Genomic DNA, 18,170 nt, shown 5'->3' with positions numbered 1-18,170 from the left:
CCCCTTCCCTTTTTCTAATTAAAATTAAAAATAAAATAAATGGTGGGGTGATGGTTCTTGCTTAAATACTTGAGCTCTGTGCTAACAAGCCATAGGTTCTGTGTGGAGCTGCGTTTGCCTGCTGAGGTCAGTGGTTTGAAGTCCTTGGCAATGGCTGAGTAACTGTCACTGGTTAAGGTGACACCGAAAAAGGAGACAGAGATGTAGAAGCACTGCTGTCTCTGCTTGGGGTTGTTCTTCTTTTTTCCTCCTGCTCTGGTTTGAGCCACGTAACAAAAACAAGCTTGACAAACGCTTTGAGGCTGCAGACTTTGTAAGAGAGTCCTAGATAAGTGTGCTTCAATCCCAGCAGAGTGCGTCTCATCTCAAGAAACCCCCTGTCCAAGTGCTTTGCAGTTCTGTACACACTATTTGAAAGGACCAGCATCTGCAGTAGGATTTGTCCATGCTGTGCATCTATTTGTTCCCAGCATTTTCCATCTGATGACTGTCTCTTACCCTGGTGCGAGTGAAGTAATGTTGTGCATGCTCAGTATACTTCCTTTTTTTATTGCTTTTAATATCTATGTACTGGTGAAATTGTTCAGCTGCTAAACTGTTCCTGCCACATGATGGGAAGCAGGTCCCCTGCTTGGACAAAATCATAGACTCACAGAACAGTTTGGGTTGAAAGGGACCTTAAAGCCCACCCAGTGCCACCCCCAGCCCTGGGCAGGGACACCTCCCACCAGACCAGGTTGCTCCAAGCCCCCTCCAACCTGGCCTTGAACCCCTCCAGGGATGGGGCAGCCACAGCTTCTCGGGGCAACCTGGGCCAGGCTCTTACCACCCTCACAGCAAACAAGTTCTTCCCCAGAGCTCATCTCAGTCTCTCCTTTTTCAGTTTAAACCCCTTCCCCCTCGTCCTGTGGCTTCCTTCCCTGATCCAGAGTCCCTCCACAGCTTTCGTGGAGCCCCTTTAGGGACTGGAAGACTGCTGCTGTTCCTCACATCACACCTATTGATGGAGACCTGTCCCTTCCCACGATGAGTAGGTGACCAAAGCCCCGTCAGCGAGGCCATGTGCTACGGCAGCTCTGCCTCTGGTTGCCAGGGGCAGCTTGATTCCCAGCCCTGTGCTGGAGAGGGGCTTCAGCACAGAGTGTGCCCCAAGCCAGTGGGGTTCACCCCTGGTTTGTGTCTGTGGCTTCCAGAGACAAAGGCTGGAATGACAGAGATGGAGGTGTTGTGGGTCTCTACCAGTGGCTGTTCAGCAGTCCCCTCAGCTGCTGGCAGCTTTTCTCTGGACTTGAATACATTTGTAAAAACGATGCTGACGTTTTTCTTCCTCCTGTTCTTCCTTCCGTCTCCCTGCAAAACAAAAATAGCCTGGCAGGGCGGCGAGACAGGGAGGCTGAAGAGCAGCACCAATGGGCTAACCAAGGATTTTTGTCTCTGCTTCCCATTCCTTCTGCATTTTTCTAATCCGCTGAATGTGAAGACCCTACTTGGGCTGAAGTGGCTGTGTTTGTCTGACCTGCTCTTTGAAAGCTGCAGAGGAATATAATTTTTTTTTAAGCCTAAACCCCTAAAGTTAGTTTTCTTTACCTCCCAGTCAGCCTCCCAGGGCGCTGCCCCACAACTGGAGGGAGAGGAGGACTGGGCAGACTGGGACTGTGCAGAATGTACCAGTACTTCAGCGGGGCAAGCACAGCACTGCTGCTTGGTTTGCCCCAAGGGCTTTCTAACTGCCTTGTACTTGCACGTGCCACCGAGCTTCCCCCTCAGCTTTCAGTTCAAAAGGACCCAAAACTCTTGTCGCAGCTGCCAAATGCCACCTGCTTTCATTTGAAATCATGCAAAACGTCAGGGTTCACTCATTTCAGTCAAAATCGAGTCTCAGTTTGCTCAGCAGAAAGGGCTTGACCTGACATTCGTTGAAGCCATGGAGTTCAGTGGCTGTTTCAGCGAGGAGCTGGGGCTGCCTGGAGCCTGCTGGGAGTGTTGGGAGCCCTGGGAGCTTGGGACAGATAAGCAGGTTTTTCCACGGAAGCTGCGTGGAAAGGCAGGTCTGACTCTTGTCCTCTGTTCCCTGACAAAAGACGTGTCCCTCTTCACCGGAGCAGCCCCGGGTCAGAGCTGACACGCTGCTGCTGCAGCTTAGAACATCGTTCAGAACAGTGTCACATCCAGAGAGGTTTCTGGAGTGACTGCAGGGGAGCAGAGTTAAGCCAAAATAATACACGGGGTGGTTTTAGCGGTTTTCTCCTCATCTGTCTGCACAAGCTCACGGAGGTGGCTCTTTGGATCCCAGAGGTGCGACGTTTGAAGGAGTTAGGCAAAGCTCGTCCTAGAGATGTTGCAAAACTGTGTCTTGTGCTTTTTATAGGACTGCTTGAATCCCATTTCCAGCGAATACTTGTATTCAAGAACGATGCTTGTTCCTAGCCAGAACATGCATTTCACAGGGTCTGTATCATTCATATCTGGAAGCTACCAGATTAACCTGAACTCAAGCATTTTTAGCCACATAATTTGAAACATTTTTGTGATGGGAAGTCTACATTGTTTCCCTTCTGATTGCCTCAAAGATAACATTTTGCTGCTGCTTCTCAGCAGGATCCACACCATCACAGCAGTCTTTGGGCTCTCTGTAAATGCAGGTTACACCTGCATTTGAAAAATGTCAGCAACTAGTTGTGCTGTATATTTTTTTTTATTGTTATTACAAGTAGCTTCAGACCACCAGATCCTTTGTACCAAATGTTGTGTGCAACTGTATGCTTGATGCCACACAGGAGAGCTGGCACAGGAGGGGCGAGGGGACTAAGTCTCCAGCATCCCTACAGATGTCCAGAGAAAAACAGGAAAACCAGTAGAACTGGAAAGCCTTTGAGATGGCTTATTTCAGAGAGATATGGAGGATGGAGCACTAGCATTAGATTTGGGAGGCTCTGATGCGGCATCAGTCTGTTTCCAAGCAAGAGAGGAAACAAAGCATAGGGGAAACTTTGATGTGACAGCCCACAACTGCTTGGAAAATTGAGTTTAGTGGCAGTCCAGAACTATGGGCTTGGCGAGACTCTTCCGTTTTGTCTTATTTTGTTCTGATGACTTGAATAATGGAATAGAGAGCATGTTTGTTGAACTTGTAGGGTGCTCTGAGCTGGGAGGAGCTATAGAGAACCAGCTCTGGGGTTACAAATAATCTTGACAGGTCAGAAAAATAGCCTGTAGAAAAGGGGTGCAAGTTCAATAGAAGCAGTATGAAATACTTCTTGTCATGAGTATGGGCCTTTCCTCAAAGAGGGAGGGAATAATTCCTCTTCTGGCCCTCTGGGGTATGCCAAGGTTTAGGCTTCAGTTGCAGGAGGAGCAAAACTGCAGTTGAGAATGAGGAAGAGCTTTACAGCTGGGAGGAGAGTAGATGTGTTGGAGTCCCTTGTCTGGGAAATACACAAATAATAGGTACAAGTAGGTGGAGTTGATCTGTGTATACCCAGGGATGGTGTGTCACTTCTCTGTGTCCTTCTAGACCTGCTTTTTAGCATCCTTGTAGGTGGGTTAACAGCCTTCCATGAGAATACGTTCGAGGAGTGAGTTGTACATGAGTTATGCTTTTAAAACCCCTGTAACAGTGAGCTGCTGCAAGGAGAAAAGCTTTGCTATTAAGCGGGAGTTATCTGATGTACTGTGCCAGGGTCAACGTTCAAGGGAGGTTGCAAGTTTGTACTTCTCACTGACTCGGTTGGCAGCATAACTTTTAACGTTTCATTAGCCTGTAGAAAGGAATTGCAGATAAGGTATGAAGAGAGCTAGGCTTTGAACTGCAGCGAGTGACAGCTTGGCTGCACAAACACCTATCTGTGAGACGTAACACTCTCTAATGATCAGGCTGACTTGTCTGCTCCAGCCTCCTTTGTTTTCCAGTTGAAAACATGCTATTTCCATGCTATTTGATCTTGTTTGCCGAGCAGAAGGTGTTTGCTCCAGCAGTGAGATGGACAGCTGTCTCCCCCTCTCCAGCACAGCTCTGTACCCGGGCGGTGAGGGGATGTGATGGATGCAGCAGAGGTGGCCGGAGGACCCACATGATGCAGCCAGCATGTCGCTTGCTGAGCCCTGGAGCAAATTGTTTAAGGACAAACCATGGCAAGCACGAAGCACCTGAGTTGGGGTGGTGGATGGAGAGTGTTCCCAGCACCCTGGTGGGTCCTGGGAGGGTGACATTGAAGCTGCGAGTCCCTACAAGGTGGACAAAGGACTTGGCTTGGGCTTTACTGGATACCAAGTCTGCCTCCCAGTACCTCTCTTTTCTTAGAGAAGAGGTAGCAGTAGGGATAGACCAGGAGCAGCATGTGCTGCTTGATACGTGCTCTCAGCTGTGCTGTGTGGGCACAGGGATAAAGCCCAGGGCTCCCCACTTTCTGCTTCCCGCTGTTGCATGACAGTTCGTGCTCTGTAGCCAGTTCTGCAGCGTGGTCACAGAATCACAGAATGCTGTGGGGTTGGAAGGGACCTCTGGAGATCATCTCATCCAACCCCCTGCCAGAGCAGGGCCACTCACAGGAGGTTGCACAGGAACGTGTCTGGGCAGGTTTTGAATGTCTCTAGAGGAGACTCCACCACCTCCCTGGGCAGCCTCTGCCAGGGCTCTGCCACCCTCACAGGAAAGAAGTTCTTCCTCATGTTTAGGTGGAACTTCTTATATTCAAGTTTGTGCCTGTTCCCTCTTGTCCTGTCCCTGGGCATCACTGAAAAAAGACTGCTCCCATCCTCCTGACACCCACCCTTGAAGTATTTATAGGTGTTAATCAGATCCCCTCTCAGTCTTCTCCTCTCCAGACAAAAAAGACCCAAGTCCCTCAGCCTTTCCTCATCAGAGAGATGCTCCAGGCCCCTCATCATCTTTGTAGCCCTCTGCTGTCCCTTCTCCAGCAGTTCCCTGTCCTTCTGGAACTGGGGAGCCCAGAACTGGTCCCAGTGCTCCAGATGGGGCCTCCCCAGGGCAGAGCAGAGGGGCAGGATGACCTCCCTCCACCTGCTGCTCACACTCTTCCTGATGCCCCCCAGGAGGCCATTGGCCTTCTTGGCCACAAGGGCCCATTGCTGGCTCCTGGGCATCCTGTTGTCCACCAGGACTCCCAGGTCTTTCTCCTCAGAGCTGCTCTCCAGCAGGTCAGCCCCAACCTGTCCTGGTGCAGGGGGTTCTTCCTCCCCAGGTGCAGCACCTACACTTGCCCTTTCATCAAGGTCACCGCTCTCCAGGTGCAGGGGCAGACACTGTTGTGGCTGAGGTTGTAAAGGCGTGTGTGAAAGCCATGCAAGGCTCTGGCAGGAGTGAGGATCCCTTGCCAGGAGGAGCAGCCCTCTGCGTGTGTGCTGAGTGGGATGGAAAGCAGAGGGTGTTTCGTGCTTCGGCGCTGGAGCGACAGGCACTGAGTAAGCAGGGCCAGTGCGTCTCTGAACGTGCCTCCCCACTGAGTTCCTCTTGGGGGGGTGGAAATCTGCTGTTTCATGCAGGGAAAAATTATGTAGACAAGCTGTGTTTTGGTGCCTGGTTTTGTGCAAAACATGGAAATCCTTTCCTGCCTGGTCTCTTTTCATTCTTTTTGCTGTCAGTCATTGCACATGTCATCAGTGTCTGTGGGAGAGACAGCACAGTCAGGGCACAAGCCTACTGCAGCCTCCAGCGTGTGAAAAGCAACATTAGCTTAAAGATTTTTCACATGAGAACTGCTGGTGATTGACGGGACATACAGTGCAGTCATTGAAACCAGAAACGTGTCTGCTCTGGAACCCCCTCGCTGGCGTCCGGGATTAAAGAGACCGTAACGATCTGCGTTACTGGTGCGAACGTGAGCAAGCCTTGGCTTTGTGCTGGAAGCCTTCTTTCTGCAGCACAGGTCAGCTCACTTCCTCAGCCAGGGAGGAGAGGATCTGTGCAGCGTGCTGAGGGCACTGGGGCAGTGGGCAGCATGCTCTTCTGCAGGGCAGGGATGGTGCCTCTGTACTCGGCACTGGTGAGGCCTCACCTCCAGGGCTGTGCTCAGTTCTGGGCCCCTCACTACAGGAAGGACATTGAGGTGCTGGAGCGTGTCCAGAGGAGAGCCACCAAGCTGGGGAGGGGTCTGGAGAACAAGTCCTGCGAGGAGAGGCTGAGGGAACTGGGCATGTTTAGTTCGGAGAAGAGGAGGCTGAGGGGAGACCTCATTGCCCTCCCTGAAAGGAGGTTGGAGAGAGGTGGGGGTTGGCCTCTTCTCCCAAGGGAATCATGACAGGAGCAGAGGAAATGGTCTGAAGTTGCACCAGGGGAGGTTCAGGTTGGATATTAGGAAAAATTTTTACACTGAAAGGATTATCAAGCATTGGAATGGGCTGCCCAGGGAAGTGGTTGAGGCACCATCCCTGGAGGTGTTCAAAAGGTGGGTTGACATGATGCTGGGGGACATGGTTTAGTGATGGGGTTTTTGTTTGGTTTTTTTGTTGTTGTTGTCAGAGTTAGATGATTCTATGATTCTGCTGAGAGGGTGGTCAGGCACTGGAACAGTCTGCCCAGGGAGGTGGTGGAGTCCCCATCCCTGGAGGGATTTAAGAAACGTGTAGATGTGGCACTGCAGGGCATGCTCTAGTGCCCAGGACTGTGGGGCTTTTGTGTGTGTGTGTGTGCATATGGTTGGACTCGGTGATCTCAGAGGTCCCTTCCAACCATGATGATTCTGTGGTTCTTCGCGTCCCTCCAAGCTAGGATGCAGATGATGAGAGGTCCGTTCCAACCATGATGATTCTGTGGTTCTTTGCGTCCCTCCAAGCTAGGATGCAGATGACAAGGTGCAGCCCAGCAGACTCCAAACAGCCAGGTGTAATGCAGGTTTTTCTACGGGGTTGGAGTGTGCTGCCATCAGTGCCGCGCTCGAACAGCTGGCTTTGTGGCACTGCAAGCTGCTGTCATGTTAGCTAGTGTCAGATGCCAGCCATTTACAGTATGCGCCATCACAGCATGACTGGAGTTGGCAACACAGAGTCAATCACACGCCAGCAGCCTACTGTAAGGGTGGGGGAGTGTGTGGGAAGAAAGGGGGAGAAGATACTCTTATAAAATCCTTTAATGATTTATTTTTAATACCCATTTTTTTTCGAGCCTTGGGAAGCGCAGTCCGTGTGCTTTTCCCTCCTGGCTTTAGTTGGCAAAGAAGCTGATGAAATATGGTCCTTCGGACTCCTTCCATTTTGTGAGGAGCCAAAAAATACGTCTATATTTAGCATGTTTCCAAGGCCAGCAGCAAAATCTGTTGCTGGGTGGTGATTCCTTGGCTGCGGGCTCGTGTGCCACCGGGGACAGGATGGGAATGCACCTTCCCTGGAGTCAAGACTGGTGCTGAATTAACAGAACCAGCAACAAAACTCCCAGTTACAACAGGGTGGCTGCACTGGTCCCAGCAGGCTCAGTCTCTCAGCCCCTTTCCAACACGTGCAGGACTCCCTCCGGGTGCTGGGGTGGTGCTTTCTGGTGTGATGCTCAGTTTGGAGAGTGTCTTGGCAGGTCTCTGTGCAGGGCATGGGACGGTGCTGTGCCCTCGGCTGAGCCTTCCATGTGCTGGAGCCACAGCTAGTCACCACAGCAAAACAGCATCTTTTAGCCTAAAGAAGCTCATCTGAAACTTAACTCATTTGACTACTGTTGTATTTTCTCCTATTGTATTCCTAGGCCACCCAGGTATAAAATGGAGTTGTCCTTATTTGTCCCCAGCCCAGTATCCGCGCAGCAGAGTTGCTACCAGTTCCCTGTTGTTTTCCCTGCCGTGCTGCAGCTGGTACTGAGAAGTGAAGAAAGGCAGTTCCTTTGTCCTTCCGGAGGCTTTGGTAGGGCTGAAATTGGTCTTGAAGAGCGTGTGTGTTGCTGAGAAGTACTGAGAACTGCGGGCATTGTGATGGAAGTGTAGAAGAAGGGATCACCTCTACCACTATCAGAGTTCAGAGGATACTAAAGATGCTCATCACTTCAGAGCCAGACATCTTGAAAGTTGTTTCATAGCTGGGTGTCTAAACTGGGCACATTTTGTGTCACTCTCAGTCACATCGTCAATTCTTAAAATTCATTGTTTGAGAGATGAAGAACCTACTGTGGTGTTGAGGAGGGCAACGTGACTCAGCTGTGACTTCTAACCTGTCCTGGTGAAATGCAGTGGTTGATGATGCTTAGGATCAAAATGATGGTGAGGAGTGAGGCTGAAGGTGTGGTTTTGAGTCCCAGTGCAGCAGTCCTTCATTTAGTCTTCCTGGAGCGCTAGAAGGCTGGCCTTTGCTCTGCAGCAGTTATCTGCACAGCCCTCAGGTTCCTGGCCAAATACATGTCCCAATTGAAACCAGTAGCACTCTGTGTGGGCACTGGTTTCTGCTCACAGCGCTGTCTGCAGGATCAGGGCCTTGTGCTGGATGGGGTTTGGTTTTTTTTGGTAATAAAAATGTTCTGTTTGTAGAACCCCCTGTTGGAATTAAACAAACTCTGTTTTGAGAAAAAAGTAGAACAAAGCTTCACACCAAGCTGGGGTGTCTGGTATCAATGACACGCAAAATTTCAGTTGGAATAGCGTAGTCCTTTGCAAGTTGAAGTAGGCCCTGGAAGTATTCTTTGCAAAAGAAAAGTAGCTCTTCTTTTATCTTCTCCATTCCTGCTGTGTAGAAACATCTACACAGATTTATTCCAGATTTGGTAGAAATTTGTGTTTTTCCAATCCAAAGCACTTGTGCAGGGTTTCAGCCTGCTGCTTTCATAGAATCACAGAATGGTTCAGGCTGGAGGGGACCTTAAAATCATCCATTCTTACCCCCTGCCCCTGGGCAGGGACACCTCCCACCAGACCAGGTTGCTCCAAGCCCCCTCCAACCTGGCCTTGAACCCCTCCAGGGATGGGGCAGCTCCCCTCCCTGATCCAGAGTCCCTCCCCATCTCTCCTGGAGCCCCTTGAGGGACTGGAAGGGGCTTGAAGGTCTCCCTGGAGCCTTCTCTTCTCCAGGCTGAACACCCCCAACTCTCTCAGCCTGTCCTCCCAGCAGAGGGGCTCCAGCCCTCCCAGCATCTCTGTGGCCTCCTCTGGCCCTGCTCCAACAGCTCCATGTCCTTCCTGTGCTCAGGACAGCAGAGCTGGACACAGTGCTCGAGGTGGGGTCTCCCCAGAGCAGAGGGGCAGAATCCCCCCCTGGCCCTGCTGGCCACGCTGCTGGGGATGCAGCCCAGGGTGCTGTTGGCTCTCTGGGCTGCCAGCGCACAGTGCCGGCTCATGTTGAACATCTCATCCACCAACACCCCCAAGTCCTTCTCACACCCTTTGCAGGGTCTGCTTCTGGGCTGCAGCCACCTGAGTAGCCCCGCAGACGTTGTGGCCATGGCATGCTGCAGGTACTGCTCTGATCCTGGATGCTGGGCTCTTGTTGGGTCCCAAGTGATGGGAAGGGCTGTGGAGGTGCCTGGTCCTGTGCAGCTGGAATGATGCCGTGAGAAGGATGATCCAAACTTGCCTCGTACTCAGGAGTCTTCTCCTTCCAGATTGATGCAGTTATTTACCTTGTGGTACCGCTGGGCAGTCTGAGCACCAGCCAGCGGCGTGGTGCTGGTTTACCCTCACTTCACACAGGTGTAAGAAAGTGTCTGACGATGAAGATTTGTGTCCTTGGGGACTGTTAGCAGTTAAGTCGCTGCTGGGGGTCTGGGGCTGTCGGATTGCTGAGAAGGCAGAACAAGAGCATTAAAAAGCCTCTTTCTTTTTGAGTTGGGCTGTTGGAAGCCACTGGGCTCTTCTGGGAGCAGGGCAGAGTTTCACTGCACAAAGGCAGGCTGCTGAAGCTTGGGAGTGGGTTTTTTCCCTTCCTAAGCAGGTTTAGCCCATCACTCCTTCCATTTAATTATTTGCCTCTAAATAACAACAAGGAGCCAGGAGTTTTGTGTAACTCTCTGATCTCCTTGGAGCAGATAAGAGAGAAGCCTGTTTCTCATGACACTCCATCATATGGCCCCTTCCATGCTGCAGGTGGGCTCTGCAGCTCTTGCCCCAGGGAGGCCGTGATCCCCACCAGGAGAAGGGGTAGAGGGAAGCACACATACAGCTTGCAGAGCTTCAGCTGCTCGCCAGTGACCTGCCCCTCTCTCAGCAGCCTGGCTGGGGGTCCAGAAGAGGCATGAGCTTTGTGCAGTGGGACCCAGACTGTCCAGTGAGTTTGTACAGGCAGAGATGGGTCTGAAAAATCCCCAGGGGAGCATCCTGCGTGCAGGCAGGGTCCCATCCCGGGGGGGTCCCACCACTCTGTGCCCTGGGTGCGACGGTGTGTAATGAGGGGACCCCTGTGGATCTGGTGGTGAAGTGACTGCTCTGCTGCCTGTGATCCTGCTGACGGGAGCAGGTATGTGGGGTCACCCGATGTGCCCCTTTTCTGAAAGCCAACTTAATTATATTGAGAGTGAAAGCTCCCTGTCTAACCCTTGATGAGAGTGCCAGGGCCAGGCTGGGTCATGGATGGTCCTGCTCCTTTGCTGGCTGCAGGGAAGATTATTAGTTATCCCTCATGCTCTGTGGTCCCCAGGCCTGGCTTTGAATTAGGCTCTCAATAGCTACAGAAGAATTGCTTCCTCAAAAAAAATCAACATAAAGTATTTATAAAGTTGCATAAGATGTTTCTTATATTCTTTCTCGAGGAGGGGAGTACACACAGAAAGAGGGGAAAAAACCCTATTTTTCAGGAATTACTTCATCTTAACTAGTAACTTTGTTACTAGTTTTCTGCTTTCAGTGGACTATTGGTATTTATCTCCCTCTGCCTGCTTGCAAGCACCGTTAAAGCAAGGCACAGTTCGTAGATGTGTTTTAAAAGCGATGGTCTTGGCTGATTTGAGGTCATTTGTAACGTCAGTGATCCTTTGCTTTTCAGGAGCCACTGGCTTCCCTAGTGCTTGTCTGTACCTGGGGGCCGGGGAGTGCTCAGGGGTGCAACATGCTGTGGCTTTTACAACACGCTGTGGCTTTTAGCAAAGGAAAGCATGAAGGGGAAAATTGTTTCAGCTCTTCCTCCTGTGGCTCCCGGTTCTCAGCGTTCCCGGTCCAGTCGCGTTGAGGATCCGAGCCCTCCCCTTCCTCTTTGACCCACCACAGCTGGGGAGGCGATGGACACGGTTCTGCTTCTCACTGCCTGGTTGTCGGGGCCAACAAAGTTCTCTGGGGTTGGGAGGGAGGGGAAAAACAACCCACACAAGCAAATTAGGCAGTTTTGTTGTTGTTTCTGGAACTGTTGCCAGTAGCTTCTGAAAATATTCATATGTGTGTTACTTTTTTTTTTTTTTTTTTTTTACAATGTCAGGAAGCTTAACTTGGCTTTAGTTTGATAGTATTTGGTTAGTGTTACTGCAGAAGTCGCGTTGCTCTCCTCCCCACCCACACCTAAGGATTGCCCTGCTACAGAAGGATCACAAAAAATGCACAGTAGCCACCAAGCTGCCGCTGCCTCCCTGATTGCGTCGTTACAGTAGCCCAAACAACCCTTAATTAAATTTCCCTGCCTGCCTTGAGTGCTACGTTCACTGAAATACTGTTTCATTATTTTATTTTCTTTTAGGGCCGGTGTACCCGAGAGAACTGCAAATATCTCCATCCTCCCCCACACTTAAAAACACAGCTGGAAATAAATGGACGCAACAACCTGATCCAGCAGAAGACAGCCGCAGCCATGTTCGCTCAGCAGATGCAGTTCATGCTCCCAGGCACGCAGCTACAGCCCATTGTAAGTCCCCGCGGAGGATCGGCCTCACGCTGCTCCCCGCTCCTTCCCTGTTTGCCTGCAGAGGCTCCTGCCCTGCGCGCGTCCTCAGGAGGTTGGTTGTGCTGCACGGAGTTGGGAGGCATCTTCCAGAGGGATGGCTGACTCGACTTCCGCATCTTCTTGCAGGCTGTGGCTCCCCATTCTTTATCACAGAATCATAGGATGGGTGGGGTTGGAAAAGACCTTAAAGATCATCTAGTTCCAGAACCTCCCACCAGACCAGGTTGCTCCAAGCCCCCTCCAACCTGGCCTTGAACCCCTCCAGGGATGGGGCAGCCACAGCTTCTCTGGGCAACCGGGGCAAGGGTCTTACCACCCTCACAGCAAAGAAGTTCTTCCTGAGATCTCATCTCAATCTCCCCTCCTTCAGTGTCAAACCCTTCCCCCTTGTCCCATGGCTCCCCTCCCTGATCCAGAGTCCCTCCCCATCTCTCCTGGAGCCCCTTGAGGGACTGGAAGGGACTCCAAGGTCTCCCCGGAGCCTTCTCTTCTCCAGGCTGAACCCCCCGACTCTCTCAGCCCCCCCTCCCAGCAGAGGGGCTCCAGCCCTCCCAGCATCTCCATGGCCTCCTCTGGCCCTGCTCCAACAGCTCCATGTCCTCATGATGTTGGTGGCCCCAGAGCTGGAGGCAGCACTGGGTGGGGGGCTCTCCCCAGAGTGGAGCAGAGGGGCAGGATCCCCCCCCTTGCCCTGCTGGCCACGCTGCTGGGGATGCAGCCCAGGGTGCGGGGGGTTTATGGGCTGCCAGCACACGTTGCTGGATCATGTTGAGCTTCTCCTCAGCCAAGACCCCCAAGTCCTCCTTAGGGCTATTCTCAATCTATTAAATTATTTTCATAACTAAGGAGCTGTGAGATTCAGGGCATCAAGTGGAAGGGTCTTAAAACCAAGTAGATATTTGACCAGTTAATTCATGCACATCCCAGAAGGTTCTGAGTGGCTCTGTTCCAACGGATCCTGTTTTGGATAGCTGTTTTACACTGGAGTGAGGATGCTGGACTTCTTCCAGTTGTGGCGAGGCCAGTTGACTCCCTTGGACCAGATGTGTTTACTGGTGGGCTAAAATTGGAGAAGGTGAATCCTACTCAGACCTTAATTCTTTTTTGTGTTTGGGAGTGAGACCCATGTTGCTGCAGTTGTTCCAGCAGAGAGTTGTGCTGATTTCACAGCCCTGGCACTTGTTTTTCACAGTAATGGTGTCTTACACTAACAGCAGGAAAGATTTGCTGCCCTTCAGGTTGGGAGGGAAGCCTGTGGGAGAGGGGTGTTTGCAGAGCAGGTAGTTCAGAGCAGCCTTCACTGCCTGTCCCTGCTTTTTGCCAGTCGGTTAAAACAGGTTTTCAGGCTGGAGAACCCTGTTATGCCAGGGAGGGGATGGCTTGTGTCTGCTGGTTGGTGTATCTGGGAGGGGGTGACGTTTATCAGCTGGGTTTGAGTCTGTAGATACGTATTTTTTAAGAAAATGTCAGAGGTCTTGAAGCAGCTCTCTAGTGCTGACATAAATAAGCTGCACATCTTTAACCAAGAGTCTAATTAGGAATTCTCCATTTCAAGTCAGGGCTAAATATCTTTCCTGTGGCAGCGGCACTTGGTGTGCAGTTGTTGGGTGAGGTTCCTTGTGCTGTGCCACACAGGAGGTCTGGCTGGATCCCTAGAACAAACTCTTCCAGCCTGAAGGTGCACAAGTCTGTGAGCCAGCCTGCGCTTGGCCTCCTGGTGTCCCACCTACAGCACCCGGCTCCTCTGCCCCATGGGGCTTCACCCTCGGCATCTGCCACCCCGGCTTTGGTGTGCTTCAGGTGTGTCTCATCCATCCTCACAACAGACTGGTGAAGGGTTCTTCCTTGGTGGAGGCTGTTGTGCTGTTTGTTCAGTGGGGAAAGCAGGCCCGTGTCCCCTTGTGATGGTGCTCTGCCACCAGACCAGGGTGTTTCCTCTCCTGTCTTGTGAAGGCTTTTCCACGTTCGCCCTCACCCTGGTCACCCTGTGTGTGTTAGCACACTCTGCCTTCACTCTGCCGGGTAAGGTAGAAAAACGCTGTTTATTCTTCCCGTTTTGAAGACGGAAAAGTGAGGCAGAAGAGAAAATGGGCCACAGAAAAAGTCTTTAGTTGCTCTACACCTTAATCTCTGGTCTGTTGTAGTCTTCACACCTCTTTTTGTGGAGTTGGAAAGTACATGCACGTCAGAAGGAAATCCCAAATTCCCACAAAATGGTAGCACTGGTTTCCTAGCCCTGTACCAAAGCAAACCTTTCCTGTTTGGGGTTTTCCTTTGTGGGGAATTCACAGTGGATGCTCTTTGGCTGGCTATTCAAAACATCTTTGGGATTTCCTCTTTGGAAAGTTCCCATCTTCCCATTTTGCAATCCTGCAGGTCCAGTTCACTCCTGCAATTTCACTCCTGCCTTTTAAATTGCCTCTGAGATTGAATCTGTCGGTTTGTCTGGTTCGTGCTCTCATTTCAGAGGTAACCTTATCTGATGAGAAAGGGCCCTGGTTTCTGAATTGTGCCATGAGGGAGACCGGGGCAAAGAAGAAAAATAAAACTTTGTTCTGTGATGACTGCTCCCTTCCTGCTTTCCCACACTCTTTTTTGCACAGAGTAGACGAGCTCTTGGTCTGATTCCTGCTGCCCGACTTGCTCCACACCAATTTCAGGACAAACAAGAGATTGCTCTTTCACCTGCCTTTGATTTCCCGAAGATGCTGCCAGTGGAAGCAGGCTTTGAGAATTCTTTTTTCTCTCTAAATGAGAAGGGTGGGGCCTCCTTCTGGCTACACATGAAATTCTTCAAAGCAGAAAGTATTATATCAGATGCAGCAGCAGAACAAATCCCATGTGATCAGAAAGCTGATCAACGGGATGCCTGCTTAATTGGGATGCTTGCCAGAGAGGAGATTTGGAACAGCCTGCTTAATAGCTCCAGACAATAGCTGAATGCTTAGACGTTTTAAAGTGTGTTTTCGTCAGAAAAGCTACTGTGTTTAAAAAAAAAAAGCAGTGACAAAAAAAAACAAACCAACAAACCAACCCAACCAGCACTTGACACAGCGGCTTCTCACCGCATTTCCTGAAATGGCATTGAACATGTGTGTCTGTCTGTGAGCTTGGATCTAAACATTCACCACCGGATCTTCCTGCGCCGCTGCTGGCATCCAGCAAGAGCTAATCTTCCCGCCGAACCAAGAGCCAGGCCCCTGATGATGACTGTTTAATGAAGGCACTGCTCGAAGCAGCAGTGTGTCCCAGGTGGGCTGCCTGCTGCAGGCTGCTCACGGAAGCCTGCTAGGTGTGAATTAACGGTTGCCGGTGTGAGCTTATTTCTCTGAAGTCTCTGGGTGCTCTCTGATGTTGCTGCTAACCCTCCGTGCGAGGCTGAGGATCACATGAGCAGTTGGTGCCCGTGATGCAGTTTCAGACAGGCTGCTTCCTACAGCACTTTAAAACAGGTCAGGCAAGGACATGGAGCAGGGTATTTACTCAGCACTGTGTGTTCGTCTCAGAGGGACCTTGGAGAGACAATGGAAGGTACCAAGTAGGCAGACTCTAGTAAAGTTTTGGTTTCGGAAAGTCCAAATTCACCTTGGCTGCTGGCTTTGGTTGAGCTGTGCTGGGAACTCTCTGGGCTGGTTTTGTGCCTCTTTTAGACTGGAAAAGTCAGGTTGAAGGTGGGTAGAGCTGGGCTCCAGCATTGATACAGAGAGCCACCCTGGCCAGTGGTGTGTATTGTTTCTCAGATACACCATGTGTGTGCCAAAGCAAGGCCACCTAAAGAGTGCTGCACTCTGGGCCTGATCTCCATCTTCTCCATTCTACTATGTCCCTTTGCAGCAGCACAAGACTACTTTGTCCCTTAGAGCAGCCTTCCAGTATCTGAAGGGGCTACAGGAGAGCTGGGGAGGGACTCTTTGTCAGGGAGTGCAGTGACAGGACAAGGGGGAACGGTTTTAAATTGGAAGAGGGGAGATTTAGATTGGATACCAGAAGAAGTTTTTTACTGTGATGAGGCACTGGAACAGGTTGCCCAGGGAAACTGTGGCTGCCCCATCCCTGGAGGCCAGGTTGGAGGGGGCTTGGAGCAACCTGGTCTGGTGGGAGGTGTCCCTGCCCAGGGCAGGGGGGTTGGAGCTTGATGATCTTTAAGGTCCCTTCCAACTCTAACCATTCTATGATTCTAAGACAGACCTTCTGGAGCTGGCCATGGGGGTGGTTCAGCACAGCAGCTCTGAACTGACCTGGTGGAGTAGGGCAGTGGCTTGTGAGGTGCTGCCACGAGCTGCATCTGAACCAGCAGCTGGATGGAGCACGGCTGTGTTGACACACCAGCTTCTGCTGCTGCCCTGGCAAGTTGTTTCCCCTCTCTTTGTTTTCAAGCCTTCATCTTTTCTTCCTGTCAAGGTCTGTGCAGCTTGGACTGTCTCTTCAAGTGTCTTGACAGCTCTGAGTCACACGCTCCTGAAGACAACCCAGGCTTTAACCCAGCCCTGCAATCCGCCCTGGGGCAGCAGGACCCTGCTGATGGAGATGTTAAAGCACAGACTGGCCAACTCACTTGGCCGGTGACACTTTGAACAAGTGCTGGAGCATATTTCAATAGTTACTTTGGACATGCATTTGTTTCATTCAGTAAAAATGATAGAGGGGTGGCTTTACAGCCAGCCCCATGCAGTTGCACGGGAGGAAAGCACAGGTTTTTGCTTTTTCTGAACAGCATCAATTATGTTTTCAGTATCAGGGTCCTCAGCCTTGCCAGTAGGAGATCTTTATCTTCTGTGTTTCTGTCACCAGATTATAATAAAAGCTGTCACTGTTTTTTGTGTGCTTTCCATGTGTAGCAGCTTAGCAGGGACCTGTCTCCTCTCCTTCAGGCCGTCAACACCTCTGTATTTATACTGGGTCTCTCATTTTCAGGCTTTCCCTTTTTAGGGTCTGAGGTAACTCAGAATCAACACTTCCCGGCTGAGACAGCGCTTGTGTTCGACAAAACACCAGCCGCTCCTCTGCCTTCCCCTTCACACCCACTCTGTGTTTCTTCTCTAGCTTTAGCACAGTTTCTGCTAGGCAAATTGAATGCAACTTCTAGTTTGTTAACAAAATCAGCTGTTCCAGGCTCTACCATCACTGGTGGTGACTAACGCCCCTCCCTGGGACCATCCCTTCTCTCTGCTTACACCTTCGGCTCCTGTGCTGAGGGTCTGTGAGGAGCTCAGAGCTGCCAAGTCATTTCAGCTTCTTTTTTTTTTATTCTTATTTTTATTATTCTCACAAGCATTTTAATACTCAGTAAACCAGTCTTGTGAGCTGCTACTGGTCTGGACCTCTCTGCCGCCGCTCTGTAGCTTGTTTCTCTCTGCTCAGGAGTAACTGGTGGTGTCTGGTTAATAAAAGGTAGTTTGCAAGGAAACCTGCCCCTGTATTTCCTGAATTTGCAAGAGCTTTGGAAGAGGTAACTGGCGATGCTTTCGATCCCTCTGTTTCGCCCTAGAGCACACCAGCAACTAAATTGAGACTTTTTTTTCAGTGAACTGTACACAGATAATATTTATCTGTCAGGTCTTCTGGCTGGGTGCAGTCACGAGAGGTGACTGGGACACATGTTGAGGAGCTGTTTGGAGTGGAAGCCAGTGAGGTTCTGGCTGCAAGGAAGAAACTCGCTCAAATTCCCTCAGGACAGGCCTGGCACAAGGGACCTGCACAGACGTAAAGGGAGGAGAGATTTGGCTGGCAGTGTCTTTATTACTGGTGCTGGTGCATGAGCCAGACTGGATTTCCCAATCCAAGACAGGCAGTCGGGGCTGGCAGTGAGCACAGCCCATCTTTTTCCCTCATCAGCCACAATAAATACAGAGCTCCCTGATGCCAGCTTACAAAAGGAGCAGTTCTCAGTGAGCATGGCAAACTTCAGGCTTAAAAACCCAGTGCTTCTAGGTGTAAAGTGCTGAGCGAGGTCTCTGGCCGTGCCTTGGCTGAAGGCACCTGCATGGCTGTGGTGTGGGTCCCCTGCCCACGGGCAGGCTGTGGGGCAGAGCTGTCCCTTTCAGTTGGCAGCCCCAGGCGCATGGTTCAGGGAGGCAGGATCTTGGGGACGTGGCAGCAGATGCCAGGGTATGGAAATGGGGGAACAACCAGCAGCAGTGACAAAGAAAAACCCGTCCTGCTCCTTTGTGCACCTCTCTGCAGATCCCAGGATCAGGAGGAGTAGGTCATGCTCCTCAGCTGCTCATAGAATCGTAAAACGGTCAGAGTTAGAAGGGACCTTAAAGATCACCCAGTGCCACCCCCTGCCCTGGGCAGGGACACCTCCCACCAGCCCAGGTTGCTCCAAGCCCCCTCCAACCTGGCCTTGAACCCCTCCAGGGATGGGGCAGCCACAGCTTCTC

The 18,170-nt window shown here is 51.2% G+C and overlaps 1 protein-coding gene across 8 annotated transcripts in view; it reads left to right on the top strand.

Annotated features, from left to right (window-relative positions):
- MBNL3 (muscleblind-like splicing regulator 3) overlaps positions 1-18,170 on the top strand; it is a 64,981-nt gene that overhangs the window by 21,887 nt on the left and 24,924 nt on the right. For all 8 annotated transcript variants that reach the window (XR_001414213.1, XR_001414215.1, XR_001414214.1 and 5 more), the window contains exon 2: positions 11,584-11,748. Coding sequence is in view for 5 of the 8 variants with exons in the window: in XM_014963103.1 (XP_014818589.1) it covers positions 11,584-11,748 (165 nt within the window). In the remaining 3 variants the exon portion in view is untranslated. The remainder of the gene's footprint in view (positions 1-11,583; positions 11,749-18,170) is intronic.

The sequence above is a fragment of the Calidris pugnax genome, unplaced genomic scaffold, assembly GCF_001431845.1.
Source record: "Calidris pugnax isolate Ruff unplaced genomic scaffold, ASM143184v1 scaffold294, whole genome shotgun sequence".
Taxonomy (NCBI): Eukaryota; Metazoa; Chordata; class Aves; order Charadriiformes; family Scolopacidae; genus Calidris; species Calidris pugnax.
Note: the sequence above shows the minus strand (reverse complement) of the source record. Positions and strands in the feature narration are given on the sequence as shown.